General features: G+C 52.0%; 1 protein-coding gene across 1 annotated transcript; it reads right to left on the bottom strand.

Annotated features, from left to right (window-relative positions):
* Positions 1-12,817: 12,817 nt before the first annotated feature.
* On the bottom strand, positions 12,818-16,527 carry GDF7 (growth differentiation factor 7). The gene is made up of 2 exons (XM_058802687.1): positions 16,200-16,527; positions 12,818-13,740 (listed from the first exon to the last, which is right to left on the bottom strand). Exons 1-2 carry the CDS (start codon positions 16,525-16,527, stop codon positions 12,818-12,820), a joined length of 1,251 nt encoding a protein of 416 aa, XP_058658670.1.
* Between the last annotated feature and the right edge of the window lie 719 nt (positions 16,528-17,246).

The following is a 17,246-nucleotide window of genomic DNA, read 5'->3' on the forward strand; positions in this document are numbered from 1 at the left end:
CAGAGCCAAGTGTAATCAGGAAAAGCTTTCTAGCCATGAACCTGTGAAAAAGTCTCCCTGTGGAGTTCATAAAGACATTTATAAATAAGCAAAACACTATGGAGTAGTCAGGGGAGGTCCTGTCCTGTCCTTGCAAAAAGATTAATTTAGATGATGCACTTAGTATCTCACTTACATGATTTATTACCAGTTTTGATACATGTGAGAATGGTATTGGAGAATGTTCTCTGTGATGCAGAGATCAGTTAGTTGCTTTGTTTTCTTACACAATTATACACACCCCTTCCACTGCTCTCTAAACCCCCTTGAACCTTTCACTAATATTTAGAGCAGCTTGTGATAGAGTTCAGTTCCTGGATATCTGGGACTAGTTTTCAAACCTGCAGACTGACACTGAATTTAAGTGACCTTCTCTGTATCAGAAACTAGTTTAGCTTTTGAGACTAGCCAGTGGTTTTTCCAGTCACACTGCCACGTAATGAAATGGCCATGATGAGTGGGGCAGGAACACTGGGAGCACAGTTTCAGCAGCGTGGGGAGGAACCAGACGCACTCAAAGTGAGGAGACTTTGCCCATGCAACTGATTCTGCCTATTGGAGAGTCACAGGACTTTCCATCTTTACAGGTCCATATTCAGTCATGATCAAAACAATCCTTGTGCTCACTGCAGAAATCCACAGTTGTGTGTGTGTGTGTGTGTGTGATAGTCCCCAGATGCTGGGATCATCCCAGCTGGATGGCCTTGTGGCAGATGCTCCCTGCATCTGCTGGCTGAGGTTTTCCCTGGGGCAGAGCCAGGGAGGATGTGCCCATAGGTGGAGATACTTTAATGTACACATATATGTGCATGTGCACCTGTCTGTATGTCAGCAGCATAAAAATCACAGCTCACTTGGTTGTTTTGGTTTGCACATTGGTGTGGTTGAACAAAACATTTGTTCTTTGAAGTATGTGGAGTCAGGGAATGGACAAAGACCCAGTTTGTGGGAGTTCAGCTGTTGTAGTGGATCTCCTGAGACCAGACAGATTCTTGCATTAACCAAAGATGACAAGCAGCTACTACAGCCTGGAAACTGAAGCACCTATGAGAAGCAGTTGTTTACAGTGCATTATGAGTATACTTTGTATGAGGAATTAATTTAGCAATACTTGTACTTGACTTGTGTATGCCTTTTATACAAAAGTTAATCCATTATACTAAATCCTAACTGCATTAAGACCTAAACTGAGATTAGGTCTGGTCAGTGATGACCAGATCTACTGCAGAAGAATGCCTTACAATTTTCTTAAAAGAATTTTCTCTAGTATTAAAAATAAAAACCATATTGATTCAATTGCTACCTTCTGCCTAGAAGCTGTTACTGTAAGGCAAAGATCTGAAAATTTGCTACTCTGTTCATTGCTAAAACACATGGGCCTACTTTCCACAGCTGTATTTCCTGAGAGGAGCAGATCCCACGCAGTGAGAATCCAGCTCCTCAGAAGCCCATGGTGTTCATTGTCACCCCAGGCAAAGAGTGTCAAAAGTGCTTGTGGTCCAAATGTGCCAATTTACCATGAAAACACAGTGTGGTTTTTGCCTGTTTTAGACTATTTAAGAATTCTTGGAAAACCTATCACAAATATATTGACTGTAAGCTGTAGCACCTACTCACTGTCATCCACATCTGTGCTTGATTCTCACCACACAAGTAACCCTGCTAGTGCAGTGACTTTGACTCATGTGCAAGTGTTTTGCTAGATCGATACCTTTTAATAAAAGTACACAGCTCCAATAACAAAAATAAAGAAATTTATGGTAAAATGTAACTTGAGTCTTTGTTTGGTAACTTGTTTAGTTCTAGTTCAGCTCCTTTATTACTTCATGCATACAAAATCTAAAAAAATACTTTCCAGACCCCAAATTTCACATGCAATGCAGACATCTGCCAAGTGCACAGAAAATCCGTGGGTGGTAGGCACCTGACTCTCTTAAGCATTTTTATCCAGAGCCTCTCCAAAATAATCAATCAGTTTCCCCTTGCTGCTTCCAGCTCCATGTTTGCTGCTCTGAATGAGCTATAGAGTGTGTGGATCAGTGAGGCTTGTCCCTTCAGGAAGCTGGATGAGTGCTTGCCCAGTGTTTATGGTGAAGAATTTGGAGTTGGACTCCAAGCTAAACACCAGATTCTTGACTCACAGAGACAGATTGCATACATGAGCCACAGCAGATAATCTCTTCTCTGCAGCTGAGGTCATTTATGTATTTATTTTACAGAAAATGGGTTTATATGTGCATCCACCCCCATCCCTTTCTTTGGTCCAGCTAATTGCCAGCAAAGACTTTAAACAAGATGTTCAATGTTATCATTTTAAAGTCACTCAAACTATTACTGGGTTTGGATAGACTCACTAGACCCAAGAGATTTGTTTTACTCTGTATCACAGGTCGTGCTCAGACTCCCAACTACAATAAGTTTCTGAGGCTCTTCACTTGCAGGCAAATGTTCTCTTTCCTGGCACATTTACAAAATAAGGATCCAGAGAGCGTTTGTGAGTGACCAGGAACTATTAAAACAGCATATATTTCTGGAACAGCTGATGGGGGCTGAGCACGAGCAGCAAACCCAGCAGTAACAGCACAAGCAGCTGCCAGGAGCGATCGCTGCTCTCGGTAGCATCAGGCAGAAGTTCTGGAACAGGCTGACACTCGTGCTCAGATGGGACAGGCAGGGAGGGATTTCATTAAAAACTCTTTCAGAGTGCTTGAGCTGATAGTCAACAGCCTGGGTTTTGCCTCTTGCAGGAATGTGCTTGCAGGAGAACAGTTGTGTTGCAGAAAGTAGTTTGCAGCAGCTAATAAAATACAGGTGTTGTTTAAAACATCTGACTGACGTACCTAATTGCAGGGTTTGCCAGTCAGGCACTCAAAGATCTTTTCCATCCTGTTTGAAGCAATTCACACTGAAGGAGGAAAGGAGGGGGGCCTCCTGCTCTCCTCCTTTGTGAACATCTTCAACAAAGCCCCCAGACTCGGAAATACTGTGCTTCATACACTGAGAAGGAATCCATGGGATGAGGTAACTTAGAATTAGGAAAAACAGGCTTTCCTAATGGCAAGACTCATCTAGTCCTCTTCCCTAACCAGCACCCTTAAAATTTGGAAAGTATTCCACTGTTCTGATCTAACTTGTAGGACGCAGGAATGCCATTTTCAGGACATAAATGTTTTAATGTCCTAACATGCTCCCATTGTGAAGGGGGTACAGCAACTCATTGGAGATTATAGGAAAGAACTTGTATTTTCACCCACAAAGTAAACCCATGGGATTTTAAGTATCCAGAATGGTTAAGCCCCAATTCAGATCCTGTCCTGTTTTACCAATGCTATGCATTTTCTTCTGTTGTATTCATGTTTGACCTTGGACATCTCCTCTGTCCTTGCTGTGCCTTTGATTTCTCTTCAGTTACACACTGCCTAGTTTATGTTGTCGATCCCTTGAGTAGTCTGCAGTGCTGTGGAGTGAAAACCATTGAACACAAACCCCACAACTCCCACTGGTTTCAGGGAAGATGTGGTGCAATGCCTGTGAACAACCATTTGCTCTCACCCTTCACTGCTCTGTTGAAAATAGCTTGTTAGGATAGCACATTCCTGTAAAATGCTCACAGAGTGGGCCAGGGGCAAAATGCCATCCTGCCTGCCTGCCCAGAGAAGCTTTGCCAAAAGATCTCCTCTTAGGTCAGTGTCACCAAAAAATGGGCATGTGGGGATGCAGAACACTGACCAAAAGGTGGGTCCTGCTTGGTCAGTCATTCAGTGTGCACTGGGAATAGAAATGACCATGCCTCACTCCAGCTCAGTTCTCCATGTTTCTTCTGGGTCTTGAAAGCTGAGTTTGGTTTGCTATGTCTAAAACACAAACCTGATGCCTTCCATGCCTCCAAATGTGCCTTACTCCACACTTGCATGTTCACAGTACTGTGTGCTTAGGGATGTAGGAGAGAGCCATAATCCCTATTGCCTTCACTCTCTGTCTCCAAGGCACCTGGGTGATGTCCATTGCAGGAGCACCTGCTAAAGCACCTCACCCTCAGTCCAGCCTGTCCTTGAACACTTCCAGGGATGGGACATCCACAGCTTCTCTGGGCAACCTGTTCCAGTGCCTCACCACCCTGACAGAAAAGAATTTCCTCCTAATATCCAATCTAGATCTCTCCTCTTTTAGTTTAAAACCATTCCCCATTGTCCTATCACTATCTGTCTGTGTAAAAAGTTGCTCTCCCACTTTTTTACAACCCGCCCTTTAGGCACTGAAGTCCACAATGAGGCCTCCATGGAGCCTCCTCTTGTCCAGGTTGATGGAGGGAATCCTGGCTGGCTGGCTGGAGCTGGATAGCTTCTCATCATGGCAGGTGAACACTATTCAGAAACACGGGGAAGAAAAAGGATGTACATTTGATGATAAATCCATCACAAACACTCACTGTTCTGTGACTATTTAATGGAAAATACCTGTGGCTTCCCTGGAAGGCAGTTTAAAATGAATGGGTATTTCATTTTTGGTTTAACACCTTAGGTAACCCAAGGAATAAAGGTGGTTTACAAAGGCTGCTCTTGACATCTGGTTTTAGGACACAAGCACATGTCATCAAAAGAAAATCTTGCAGAGGTCTATTTATCAATAAAATATTTAATAAACTTATCTGTACAAAATATTAAAAAGGTTATTGAAGAGTATACAAGAATATTTATTTAACAAATATATACTGCTATATAATATATTCAAGAAAATATAGATTGCTGTTTACAGTTCATTTACAATCCCATATGTACAATCTATTTAAACTTTAGATACATACAAACAATGCATTTACACCATCACGCACAGAGCTATCTTCTTCAGAGATATTTCACACATCCAGACCTGAAAAAGCTGCACAAATACATGGATAGTTCAGAGGCACACACAGGGATATGAGTATTGCTTCAAGAATCATAACTACTAGAAATACAGCTGTTGGAAACTTTTTAATTTTTTAATATTTTCCTTTCAAATCAAAGAAAAGAACATATAAATAAAACCACGACTGACCAGCAGAGAGGCTCGTTTTGTCAGAGGAACTCCAGAAAATGTTGACTTGACTCCAGAAACAGAGAACAGTGATGAGATACAAAGGGACTGGGCAAACTGGATCAACATTGCTCCCTGCTTCATCTGAGACAGGGAGCAGCAGGAGCAGAGCAGGTCTGTGCTGCACAGACCAGTGTCCATTTCCTTTGAGCAGCATCTCCACCAGCTTTCCCAGTGGAGCTGCAGAGCTGGATAGAGCTGGTGACTCCCGGTGGGCACAGCCCCTGGCTGCTCCTCAGGCTGTGGGAGCTCCGTTTGCACAGGCACTGCACAAACCTGGCTTCAGCGGAAGCTGAAATGTGAGAGCTCTGCACCTTCAGCACCTCAGGAACTCAGACATTTCTTTAAAGGTTCATCACTCACAGCAGGTGGGATGGATGTAAGCACAATGATCACCCCCTCCCTGGGCAAGGACAGGGTGAGCGGCTCCTACAAAATGCCCCATCCCAGCTGATCACTTCCTACACAGCAACTCTGGCACCTTCAAGGACCAAAGCCTGGCCCATCCCTGTGTGACCATCCCTTCTCCTGGCCTCTGGATGCTGTTCCACGCTGCTGCTGCTGGCTGAGCTTCTGGGAGCCCCTTGGTCCTCAGCAGTTCCTGGCACACAGCTCCCTGGGATGACCAGCTTGGGAGCAAAACAGCCCTAAGCTCTGCCTCCTGTTTATTCCCTACTGTTCTCCTCCCCTCTCTTCACCAAGGCATGATGGAGGAAATGAATGAAACCCCACAGGGAACACTACCATCTCCCCAAAAACTGTGACCAATGCCACAGCTCCCAGGGAGGCTTGGCCCAGCCTCTGGGTTTCATTCCTCTGATGATGGAGACCAGGGTGGCACCAGCACAGGCTCATAATGTGGCAAAGAGAAGGGGAGGAGAGACCCAAACACTCCCAACTTCCATCAGAAAGGCACTTGAGTGTGTGACCCATTGTGAGCAGATCCCCTCCTCTCACCAGCTTCAACCCTGCCAGACCCATCCCCTCTCTGTACCCTGCCCAAAGGGGCACTGATAGACTGCACCACAGGGACACACTGCACCACGTCCTCCTGCTGCTGAGCCTCAGCCTTCCCTTCCTCACCCTCCTCCCCTCCAAACACCACAGCAAGCTTCCACGCTCCCCATCCTGAAAACCCAAAGCACGAGCACAAGTATCAAAGCAGAAAAATGAGCTCACAAAATGTATGACTGAACTATTAAGTGGTGATGACAGAAAAATGGAGAGCAAAACCTGCTGAAAAAACATTGAAAATGTGTGTTCTGGTTTCATCCATGGAATGGATGGGGATGGATCAGGCTTTGGTTTAAGATTTTTCAATACCAGTTCCATGCAAATGCTCTGCTGCCCAAGCTTCCCACCCTAGTCCATCCATAGAGCAAGAGTCCAACATGTTGCATCCATCAGCCAGCCCATGCTCCTTCCCACCACCACCTGTACCAGGCTCCTCTCCAACACAGAAAATTCAGGGGCTGTTTGAGGACTGCAGTCAGTGAAAATGAAAAGCAGACACAGGGCTATTTGTGTCTTGAGGTGCAAAGATGCAAAACATCCTTTAGATGTAGGGAGGTCTCCTTGGTCAGTGGGCTACACCGGCATGAATTCCAAATTTTCTGTCATTTTCTGAAGGCCCAGATCACTGGCTGGTAGGACATAAAGTGATTTTCAGAGACATCTTTGCACCTCTATGTACCTCACAACCTGTTGTGCTGGGAACAAAGAGCTCAGATGGACCGAATGTAGCTGGTTTTACCTTGGAAGACATAAACCAGCTTATGACAAAACTGAAGGTGTCACACACACCAGCCTGGTGGAACATCTCGCTCTTGTACCAGCCATTAATTCAAAGATAGGAAAGACACAAAGCTCTCCCCCTCCCACACAAATTCACAGGCTCCTGACCATCAGCAGCACCCCACCCATGGAACAGGCACTCCCCAGCTCCTTTCCTCATTTGGTTTCCATGGAGGACACACTCCCACAGTGGGGACACTGCCACTCTACTCCTGCCACTCCATTCTGACCCCACACAAAGGGACCCCTGATGCCAAGGGAGCTGCTCTGAGGCCAGTGGGACACACATCACCTGCTGGTCATGAGCAGAGTCACACTGCTCCCAAATACCTTGCTTTTTCCCACACAGGTCTTCCCATCCCCTCACCTACCTCTCAGAGCATGATGTGAAGAGAGAAAAACTCACCCCAAAATTCCAGCTGCACCCAGGAGAGGGGACACAGGCAGTGATTTGGTGGAACTGCCCAACCAGGTCTATGGGACAGCCCTTTGTTCTGATCATCTGTCACACCCAGATGTGGGGCACACAGCCCATTCCAGGTGGCAGCCTCTGTGCAACGCCCAGGCTCTCACTGCCATTGCCCCACAAGAGGCTTTTTGGGTTTTCCTCCCTGGCACATGGCCCTGCTGCCCCAGCAAAGATAAAAAAGAAGGCACTTGGATTTCAGAACCCAGCATGGATTTCCATGCTCAGCAGGAAACCACAGCATTTCCCAGTAGTTTTAGCCCAACACAAGTATGAGCTGGGCTGGCATGTATGATGTATCTGCCCCCTTAACGTGGGTCCTGGGGTTTTGATGGAACTACAAACACTGCCATTGATACAATCATGACAAAACTCCTGTTAAGGCTGGAAGCAAAGCCATGGCAGCCCCTCAGCCTCCAAGGTGCTCTGCTCCTTTTCCCTGGATGCAGCCCTTGGCACCTGCATTCCCAGGGGTTCCCAAGGGATGCCCCAGCCTGTGCTGTCCCCTCCCTGCCAGCAGCAGGGTGTGTGTGTGTGCTGCTCCATGGGGGCCAGCGCAGGTGACTCTCCCCAAACACCACTTTAGTGCCTGTGGGATAAGGGCTTAAACTGCAAAAGGAGCTGTTGGTTTTGCAAGGGGAGTGTGATGGATAAATCACTGCCCAGTGAGAGCTGTGCAGCCAAGGGCTGGGTTAAAACCCATGGGGTGCCAACACACTCAGGAGCCACTGGCACTCAAACTTGAGCAGAAGGCTCAAGGATTGGGGTTTGCTTTTAACCAGAACTGGATTTTGCCTTTGCAGCCTTTTCCTCATGGGTATGCCAACCATCAGCCAAGAGACAAAGAGGATGTGGCTCCATCTGCCAGTGCTGATCAGGAGTGAGGCCACTGGGATCAATACAGCTCTGCCAGGATGAAGCTACATCAAGCCCTTTTCCATATGAATCCTCTTTGCCAGAGGATACTGATTTCCTTCCTATGATTGGATTTGAAGTATGATGTAAAAGAAAAACAAAAGGGGGCAACACATGGTTAGAAAAGCCCCCTATTTTAAGAGAATTAAAAATAAAATTTTCCTTAAAAAAATAAAATCTGTGATTCTTGGGAAGTATTTCTAGGCCAGAAGCACCCCTGGTGACCAGGGTTAAACAGGGCATAAAGTAATTTTGCTTCTGACTGTTCCTGAAGGCAATGGCTTGAGCACAAACTCCAAGAACCCCCAGATAAGGCACACACACCAGTCAGTCCCTGTCCCAACTGGGCAAATTCCCCAGATCCTAGCCCCAGTGCTTCTAATTCAAATGAGATCACTCTGCAAGTTTCCCTACTCCTGTGCAATTACATTGCCATGTCAGAGAGGAGGGAGCCAGTTAAGCATGGATACACAGTCCTTTGCAAATGCTTAATATTTCTAGTTTCACTGTAATTATATCCTGCAGATAAAAATGGTGCTCAAGGTCAAACAAATCCTCCAGGAGAATATGCACTGCATGGAAACTGGTTTTTTTTTTTTTTTTAACTGGAAAGGTTGTATAAATACTGCAGATTGAGAACCTATAATTATCCATTAAAATCACTCTGAGACTGCTGAATTAATATTTGTTCATGTTCAACTTCTAGTCTCATAATTATAAAGTTTACATGTGCCCAAAAATCAGCTCAGGCAGGAGGCAACTGATCAGAAATACATTTTTCTGGGCCTTTCCTTTGGCATTAGAGCATGATGTTCTTTGAAGAAGCAGCTCCAGGGATGTGGGCTGGGCTGGGCCACCCCTATCCTGCAGCCAGTGCCTCACCAACCTCTCCAAAGGCAGGATTCACTGCTCCATGGCCTCTACTCACACATCCCTGTGTTGCCCCAACAGTGCAGGGCTGCAACAACTCAGCTGAGAGGGAAAGGCTCTCACACCCACCACTCCCATTCAGAATCATGCAATCATTAAGGCTGGAGAAGATCATGTCCCTACCATCAACCCCACTTCATCACCAAATTCACCATTAAACTGTCTCCTCAAGTGCCATATCCACACATTTTTTGAACACTTCTAGGGATGATGACTACAATTCCCTGGGCAGAGCTTTACAACTCTTTCTGTGACTTTTTTCCCTGAATATTTAAACCTAAATCTCTACACACTTGAAATGGTCTGATGGTTGCTGCCGAAGACTAATCCCACTGTTTGGTGCAACCTCCAAATCTGCCTGGGGATGGAGAGGCAGCCCTTGCAGTCATCATGCAGGGATTCATAAGGGGGACAGTGGTGGCTTTTGCTCTGGAAATTCTCCCCTGGGAGCAAGGAGCAATGTGAGAGCCAAGCCCTGCAGCTGATACACTCACTCGGGGGGAGCAGCAGAGTTCCCCACCCAAGCCCCCAGCTCCACTCTCCTCCAGCCCTGCCCTGCTCATTCCCATCCCCCTGGAGCAGTCCCAGGCAGGGAGCTGCCTCCCCTGGCTCCTTAGAGAAGCAGAAAGAGGAGCCAACTCCATCCTTTGCCCTCCCCTTGTCCTCCAGAGGTTGTTTGCCCAGGAAAGGAACAGAAGGCACTTGGCACACTTGGCACAGGCCCAGCACCTCTGGGCTCCTCTCGGGGGGGATGAGCTTTGCTCCCCCACAAAACACTCCTGTCCAGGGGTGCCCTCAGCCAGGAGAGCCAGGCTGGGCTCCCAATGGGTGAAACCATGGACAGCATCATTGCCAGCAGCAGCAACATCTGTGCTCCCCCCAGATCTTCCCCTCTCATTTATCCTTGAGCTCCAGGCCATGGAACTGCAGCAACTGAGCCACTGCTTTTGTCCCCAGCATCAGCAAAGCCATCACTGGGCTCAGGACAAAAGCCCCAGCAGTGGGCACTGCCCCAGAACTGGGGCTGGGGTGAAGAGTTGCAAGACCCAACCTGTCACCCTGCTCTCCATCAGCCACCTCCAGACATGAGGTGGATGACATCTGTTTGTTCCCTGCAACTCTGGATGAAAAATACCCACAAGAACTGGGAGCCACTGGCATTACCACCCCTGGGACACAGTGCCACAGGAGCAGGTCTCGGGACACCTTTTTGGTGGAGGCTCACAAGAGGCACCAGCCAGCAGGGGCTGCCAGGAACTATATATACACATCTTGCTTGGATGTGAACTGCCCATGAACCCTCACCACAAATATTTGGAGGAAGGGGAGGGGGTAAAGGAAACAAAAACATTTTTAAAAAATTGTCTCAGCAGTGAGAAAAACTATCAAACAACCAAAGGCAATTGAAAAATTAGGTACTTCCAAAGCTTGGTAACTTTATAACTGATGTGGAATCTGGCAGCTCAAGCACTGCTGTGCCAACCTCCTTCCCCAGCCAGCTGTGCTGAAGCCAAAGGGAGGAGGAAATCCACAAACCCTTGTGCTGACCCCTCCTCACCCAGTCAGGGACCTCCCTAAATGCTGACAGGGAGAAAACCCATGGCATGGACCTGATCTTTCCTCTTCCCCCCATCTCCATCTCTCAGCATCCCCCTGGAGCCCTGGAGGCAGGCACATCATTAGCATATATTTACATGCATGCTGAGGTAGGGACATGGGTTTTCCTCTTGGATGCATGGATGTAAGGCCAGAGGAGCTCTGCAGGTGTCAAGGGGGTACATGAGACTTATGGGTGCCACACTTTCTCCCCTGAGCTGCCACCAGCCCCAGCCTGAGGGTGCAGAGCAGGCTCTGTGGGCAGGGATGGAGGGAGGCTGGGGGTTATCTCAGTGGATCTGTCACTGTTTTCCATGGACACATTCACCTCCTACTGATGCACTTGGGGGGAAGGGGCTGTTGAACCTCACCAAGGCTTTTCTGATCTTTGAAATCAATTGGATCTCAGCAGAGTTCTTTGAGGTAACCCCCTCTCTGCCCTGGCCAGGCTCAGCCCTCCCAGCAGAACACCCCTGCCATGGAGGACAACTGGATTTATGCTTCCAGCAGGGATTTATCTCCTCCAAAAGCAAACTGCCATCACTAATAAGCACTGATGCTTACACACCAACACCCTGGCCACAAGAGAAAAACAAACCATCAAACACAAAATCTGTGCAAATACATCTCTGGTCTAAGCCAAGCGACCCAGCAAAGCCAAAGTTTGGTACCAAAACCCACTGAGGTGCAGCAGAAAAGCCTGCCAGCATCCAAAGCACACCCTGGCATGGATGAAGAGCTTCTCTGGTTTAAAGGTCATTTATTAACTCAGCTCCTGAGTTACTGAAACCCTTTCAGCACATGTCAAAGCAGCCCACTTAGCATAGCAGTCCCTGAGGGTAGCACTCAGCCCTCTGCATGGAAAAGATCTGTTCCTGGAGGATCCAGCTCCCTTAATGGAGCAGGGAGCAGCCAGCACTCCAGGGAGGGACACAGCTCCCTGGGAAATCGATGCCAAAGGAAGACAGGGTGGAGCTTTTATAGTGATTATTTGGAAAGAAAAGAACCCGAGTGAAATGGCTCTTCCCTAGGGAACCTGGAACCTTTGTTTCTCTCCAGACAGGCTCAGGATGGCTGTGTGACTTGCAGGCCTGATGCTGGGCTCCCAGTATGCCTTGGAAACACAGTTTTGTGCAGGAAAGGGAGGGGACTCACCCACCAGTACCTCCTGCAAGACACAGACAGCAAAGCCAGCACTTCTGACCATGTGGAGTGGAGGCAGCCCCAGCTAAAGCCTCCCAGGGCCACTCCCATCTTTGTAAGAGCACAAACTCTGCTTCACACCTGACTCTTTTAGCCTCTGGTTCTCCCTCTTTCCTGTCTCTGCCAGCAGACTCACAAGCCTCTCCCCACTGCAAAAAGGCCTGCACCAAGTGATTACAGCCCACGACAGCCACAGGTTCTCCACCTCCTGCCTTCCCCCAGGGATCCCTTATTTTTCCACCAGGAAACTCAGGGCAGCAATTTGAAGACTGCCAGAAAAACTCATTTGACTCAAGAAAAGAGCATTCCTACCTCACCTCCATCCCACTGCCACAGCCAGAGGGTGATGCTGGCCTGATCCCTCTGCTGCAGACACCACTCCAACCCCCCCCCCACCCCAGGTCATCATTCTGGCCAAGACAATTTTGGCTAGACATTTTCCAAAACCTTTGGGAAAGAAGTTGTCAGCTCCACTCAGGCAAACCAAGTGTATCAGGCAGAGCTCAGAGGCTGGGGAGACACTCCCAAGGCACAGAGATGGTGGCAGCCTCAGTCTCAGAGGGACACCCCCATCCCTCCTGGGGTCATGGCCAGGGTGGCCCAAGGAAGACAGGGGACACCTGCTCTGAGCTTGGCTTTTGGGAAGGCACACACCAAAATGTGTATGTGTGTATATATCTATATATATATATTTTATATATATATATATATATATATATATTTATATTTATATATATATATAAAATGAGCAGGGCTGCTGAGCAAGGCCAGGAGGGATAGGGAGAGCTGCAGAAATTGCTACCTGCAGCCACACGTCTCCACGACCATGTCCTCGTACTGTTTGTAAACCACGTTGTTCCCAGAGTCAATGTAGAGGATGCTGATGGGGCTGAGCTTGGAGGGCACGCAGCAGCTCGGGGGCGTGGACTCGGGGTCCATGGAGTTCATCAGGGTCTGGATGATGGCGTGGTTGGTGGGCTCCAGGTGGGAGCGCAGCGGGAAGTCGCAGACCCCCTCGCAGTGGTAGGCCTCGTAATCCAGGGGGGCGATGATCCAGTCATCCCAGCCCAGCTCCTTGAAGTTCACGTGCAGGGGCTTCCTGCTGCAGCGCGTCTTGGCCTTCTTGCCGTGGCCTCTGCCCCCGGAGCGGGCCGCAATGGTGGTCCTCCTCTTCCTGCGCCTCAGGAACGCCTCCTGCCCGGGATCGGGGGGCTCCAGGAAGGGGGGGCTGCCCAGGGCCTTGATCTTATCCCGGATCTCCTTGAAGAGGTTCTCCTTCCTCTGCGTGCGGGAGAAGGCCACGAGCAGGGCCCGCTCGTGGGGCTGCGGCCGGGGCTTGCCGAAGCCCAGCTGCCGGGGGGGCAGCGCCTGCCCCGAGCCGTCCGACACCACCCGCAGCTGGAAGCACAGCAGCTGCCCCGAGGCCGAGCTCTCCCTCCGGGCCCGCAAGGCCTCCCGCACATCAAACACCTCCCATCGGGAGGAGCCCGCGTCCAGAAGGTCCGCGGCTCGGGAGTCCAGCAGCCGGGGCTCCTCGCCGTCCCGGGCGGGGCAGGCGGCGAGCAGGAGGCGGTGGAAGGAGCCCTCGGGGGACAGCGCCAGGCTCCGGTTCTCGGGCACCGAGCGCAGGATCCGCAGCTCCGCGCCCGTCACCTCCTCTGCCTCAGGCAGGCTGGAGATGTCAAAGAAGTACCGCTGCTCCGAGGCCGACGGGGAGGCATCTGGAAGAGATAACACAGAGAGAAAAAAAAAAAAAAAAAAAAAAAAAAAAAAGGAAAAAATATTTCAATATCAGCAAGCCAAAGCCAAGCTCTCATTAGGGAGGTGCAAGGGACGCAGAGGTAATGGGGGAGATGTCGCTGTGCAGCACGGCTTCCTGAGCATCCCAGCGGAACACAGGCTGTGTGTCCTGCATCCAGGAGTGTCACTCTGCCTGGGGGCACCGAAAACAAATGGGAAGGACAAGGTACAGAGGGAGGGAGGAATCAATTCAAACAATTGGCTTCTCATCAGCACTCTTCTCCACATCCTGAGGAGGCTTCTCTGCTTCCTCTCAGGTGTTCCAGTGACCCCAGATGCACCACTATTCTCTTTTGGCACGGAAGCCACACCTGAACCCGTGCAGGACATTACCACCCCCAATTGGCAGTTTGTCACCTATTTCTTCTGCCCCAAGTGTCACTCACATACACATGCTGTTAAAAATTCCACTTTCCCCTCGCAGACAGGCACAGGCACACAGGTCTGACAGAGGCACCCACAGCGGCTGAAAGTGAGCCCAGCCTCAGTTCGGCGCTACTTTTAGTGCATCCAAAGACCTGACACAGACTTGTGCAGTTTCTGGCACTTAATAAATATACCCAATGTGAATTTAAAAAGAAGCACCAAAGGAGGCGGTGCTGGGAAGAAGAGGTGAATTGAGTCCTGGGAGGGTTGTTTTTTTTGTTTTCTCCCTCGTTAACGAGAAACCTGACCTGGGCATGCTGCACACATCTCTGCTGTGCCCGGAGCGCCCCGACCCGCTGCGGCAGGGCCTGCCTGACCCCCCCGCCCCGCAGCGCCGCTGGGCACAGCCTGCACCGCCCGCCGGGGGAAAGAAACTGTTTCTCCCCGTCATTGGCTGCTGCTGCTGCTATTATTATCATTAACGGTACCATTATTATTCATTATGGTTATTAAAATTACTATTTGAAAAGCAGATCTAAAATTCCTATGAGAAGCAGATAAGAGCAGATAAGGAGATCCCTTTGAAGAGTTCATCTGGTTTCGTTTTGCGCTGAAATTTCCCAGGACCTGTGCTCAGCTTTCGCCCAGGACTCACAAGCTGAGCACTGCCCACCCTCCCACCGGAGCATCCTCCTCTCGGTCCCGCCTCGCTCCCCCGACGTTTCCCCATCAGCTTCCAGTAAACCTCTTCCCGCAAAGGCTGCCGGCAGGATACGGCCCCTTCTGGGTGTGGGAATGGGGCTGTGGGGTGCGGGAATGGGAATGGGACTGGGGGGGCTCTCCCTCCAGCGACAGGGACGGGGTGCGGCTGGCGCTGCTTTTCAGTTTGCCTTTTCATTTTATTCGATCAGGAATGTATTATTTTTTTCCCCCGCAGCCGTGCGAACTTGGCCGGCAGGGCGCGAAGTACATATATACATGTATTTGTTAAAAGTTTATTATTAGGTGCGTATGTGCATTTGATTATTATTATTAGATTTGCGGGTTTGAAGAGGGCAAAAGAGGGCGAAGAGAGGGAAGGGGACCGCGATGCCGAGCTCAGCCGGCGGCGTTAGCGGAGTCGCTCCCTGCAGAAATTGCTAACCCAGTCGCTCCGGAGCCCGCGGCCGCCCGGGACCGAGCACTCCCCAGGACACCGCGGCTGCGCTCCCTCCCTGGCCCGGCCCGGCCCGTCGCGGTGCCCCGCGGAGTTTTTCGGGCTGCAAAGGCTCTGGCAGGACGGGGGATGCGGCGCGGAGAAGCTGCTCTCAAAGTGCGCCGCACGGCCCGGCCCCGCATCAGGTGCCGGCAGGTCCCGAGAGCCCCGCACCGCCGCTCGCCCCGTCCCGAACCGCATCCCCAGCACCAAGCGCCATCCTCGACACCGACTGCGTGTGCAACCCCACCGCCACCCCAGAGCCCCGCTCTGCGCCACGCTCATCTCCGCCGGCAAACCCCTTCACCGGTGCCAGGCACAAACCTTTTGCTGTCCCCATCGTCAACCCTCCTCACCGTATGCTCACGCACAACCCCACTCCCAGCCCTGTCCTCGCCCCCAGTGCCACGCTCAGATTCGCGCACGGCTTCGTTCCCGTTAAACAACCGGGATGCGCAGCCCCTATCCCGTGAAGCCCCATCCCCTGCAACCACCCCGTCCGGAAACCAGCGCACAATCCCACACCATTCCCCAACCAACGCACAATCCTATCCTGGGCACAGCCCCGTGCTCGGACTGGATGCGAGCATCCTCTCCGTGTGCCACCACGTCCCGAAACTCACGCTCAGAGTGATGCACAACCCCGTGTATCCATCCCCACAGGCACACAGGAGCCCGATCCCCACACCCGTGCACTGTCTCCATCCCCAAGCAGCATCCCCATTCCCAAGCGTATTCCGAAGCCCAAGCATCGACTTCTCTCCCGCCCGACGGCGGAGTCCCGGCGGGGCGGTCGGGCCGCGGCTGCCCCGCACTCACCGCTGCGCGCCCGCTCCGCGAAGCCCGTCACGGTGTCGGCGCGGCGGCCGGGGGCGCGGCGGGCGGCCAGGCGCTGGTACAGGGCCACCATGTAATGATGCGGCACCACCGTGCCGTTGCGGAGAGCCCCGTCCCTCCGCGGCGGGGAGGAGAAGGGGGAGGCGGCGGCGGCGGAGGAGGAGGAGGCGGAGGAAGGCGCGGCTGCCGAGGGTCGCTGGGGAGCGGCCGCCGACGGGCCGCGCACGGCGGCGGCCTCCAGCCCGCGGCGAAGGCGGCAGGCGCCCAGCAGGCAGAGGCAGAGGGCGGCGGCGGCGGCGCGGAGGCGCATGGCGGCGGCCCGGGGCTCGGCGCGGAGCTGCTGCCGCCGCCGCTCCCCGCCCGCTTTTGAACATCGTCTTCGCCGCCGCCGCCGCCGCCGCCGCCACCGCCGCGGCCGCGGCCGCCCGCCGCCCGGGGGCGCCCCCTGCCGGCCGCTCGCCCCTCCCCGCCCGAGCGCCGCCCGCGCCCGCCCCGCCCGCCCCGGCAGGTGAGAGACACCCCCGGACCCCCCTCTGGCTCCGCTCCGCCCGCCCCGGCAGGTGAGAGACACCCCCGGACCCCCTCTGGCTCCGCCCTGCCTGTCCCGGCAGGTGAGGGACCCCCTGGTCACCCCTCTGGCTCCGCTCCGCCCGCCCCGGCAGGTGAGAGACACCCCGGTCACCCCCTCGGGCTCCGCTCCGCCTGTCCCGGCAGGTGAGAGACACCCCCGGACCCCCCTCTGGCTCCGCTCTGCCCGCCCCGGCAGGTGAGAGACACCCCCGGACCCCCCCTCTGGCTCCGCTCCGCCCGCCCCGGCAGGTGAGAGACACCCCGGTCACCCCCTCGGGCTCCGCCCCGTCTGTCCCATCAGGTGAGAGATCCCCCGGATCCCCTCTGGACCTCGCCCCGCCCGCCCCGGCAGGTGAGAGACCCCCGGATCCTCCATCGGATCCCGCCCATGTCCCCCGGCAGCTGAGAGACCCCTCAAGGCTCCGGGTCAGCACCTGGTGGGGGCACCCGCACCCCTCG

This window comes from Ammospiza caudacuta, chromosome 3, assembly GCF_027887145.1.
Source record: "Ammospiza caudacuta isolate bAmmCau1 chromosome 3, bAmmCau1.pri, whole genome shotgun sequence".
Taxonomy (NCBI): domain Eukaryota; kingdom Metazoa; phylum Chordata; class Aves; order Passeriformes; family Passerellidae; genus Ammospiza; species Ammospiza caudacuta.

Excerpts from the sequence above, each read along its gene's own strand:
- GDF7 (XM_058802687.1), bottom strand. The coding sequence starts at position 16,527 with ATGCGCCTCCGCGCCGCCGCCGCCGCCCTCTGCCTCTGCCTGCTGGGC. Across the intron at positions 13,741-16,199 it reads CGCGGAGCGGGCGCGCAGCG|ATGCCTCCCCGTCGGCCTCG; the intron begins GTGAGTGCGGGG and ends TATCTCTTCCAG.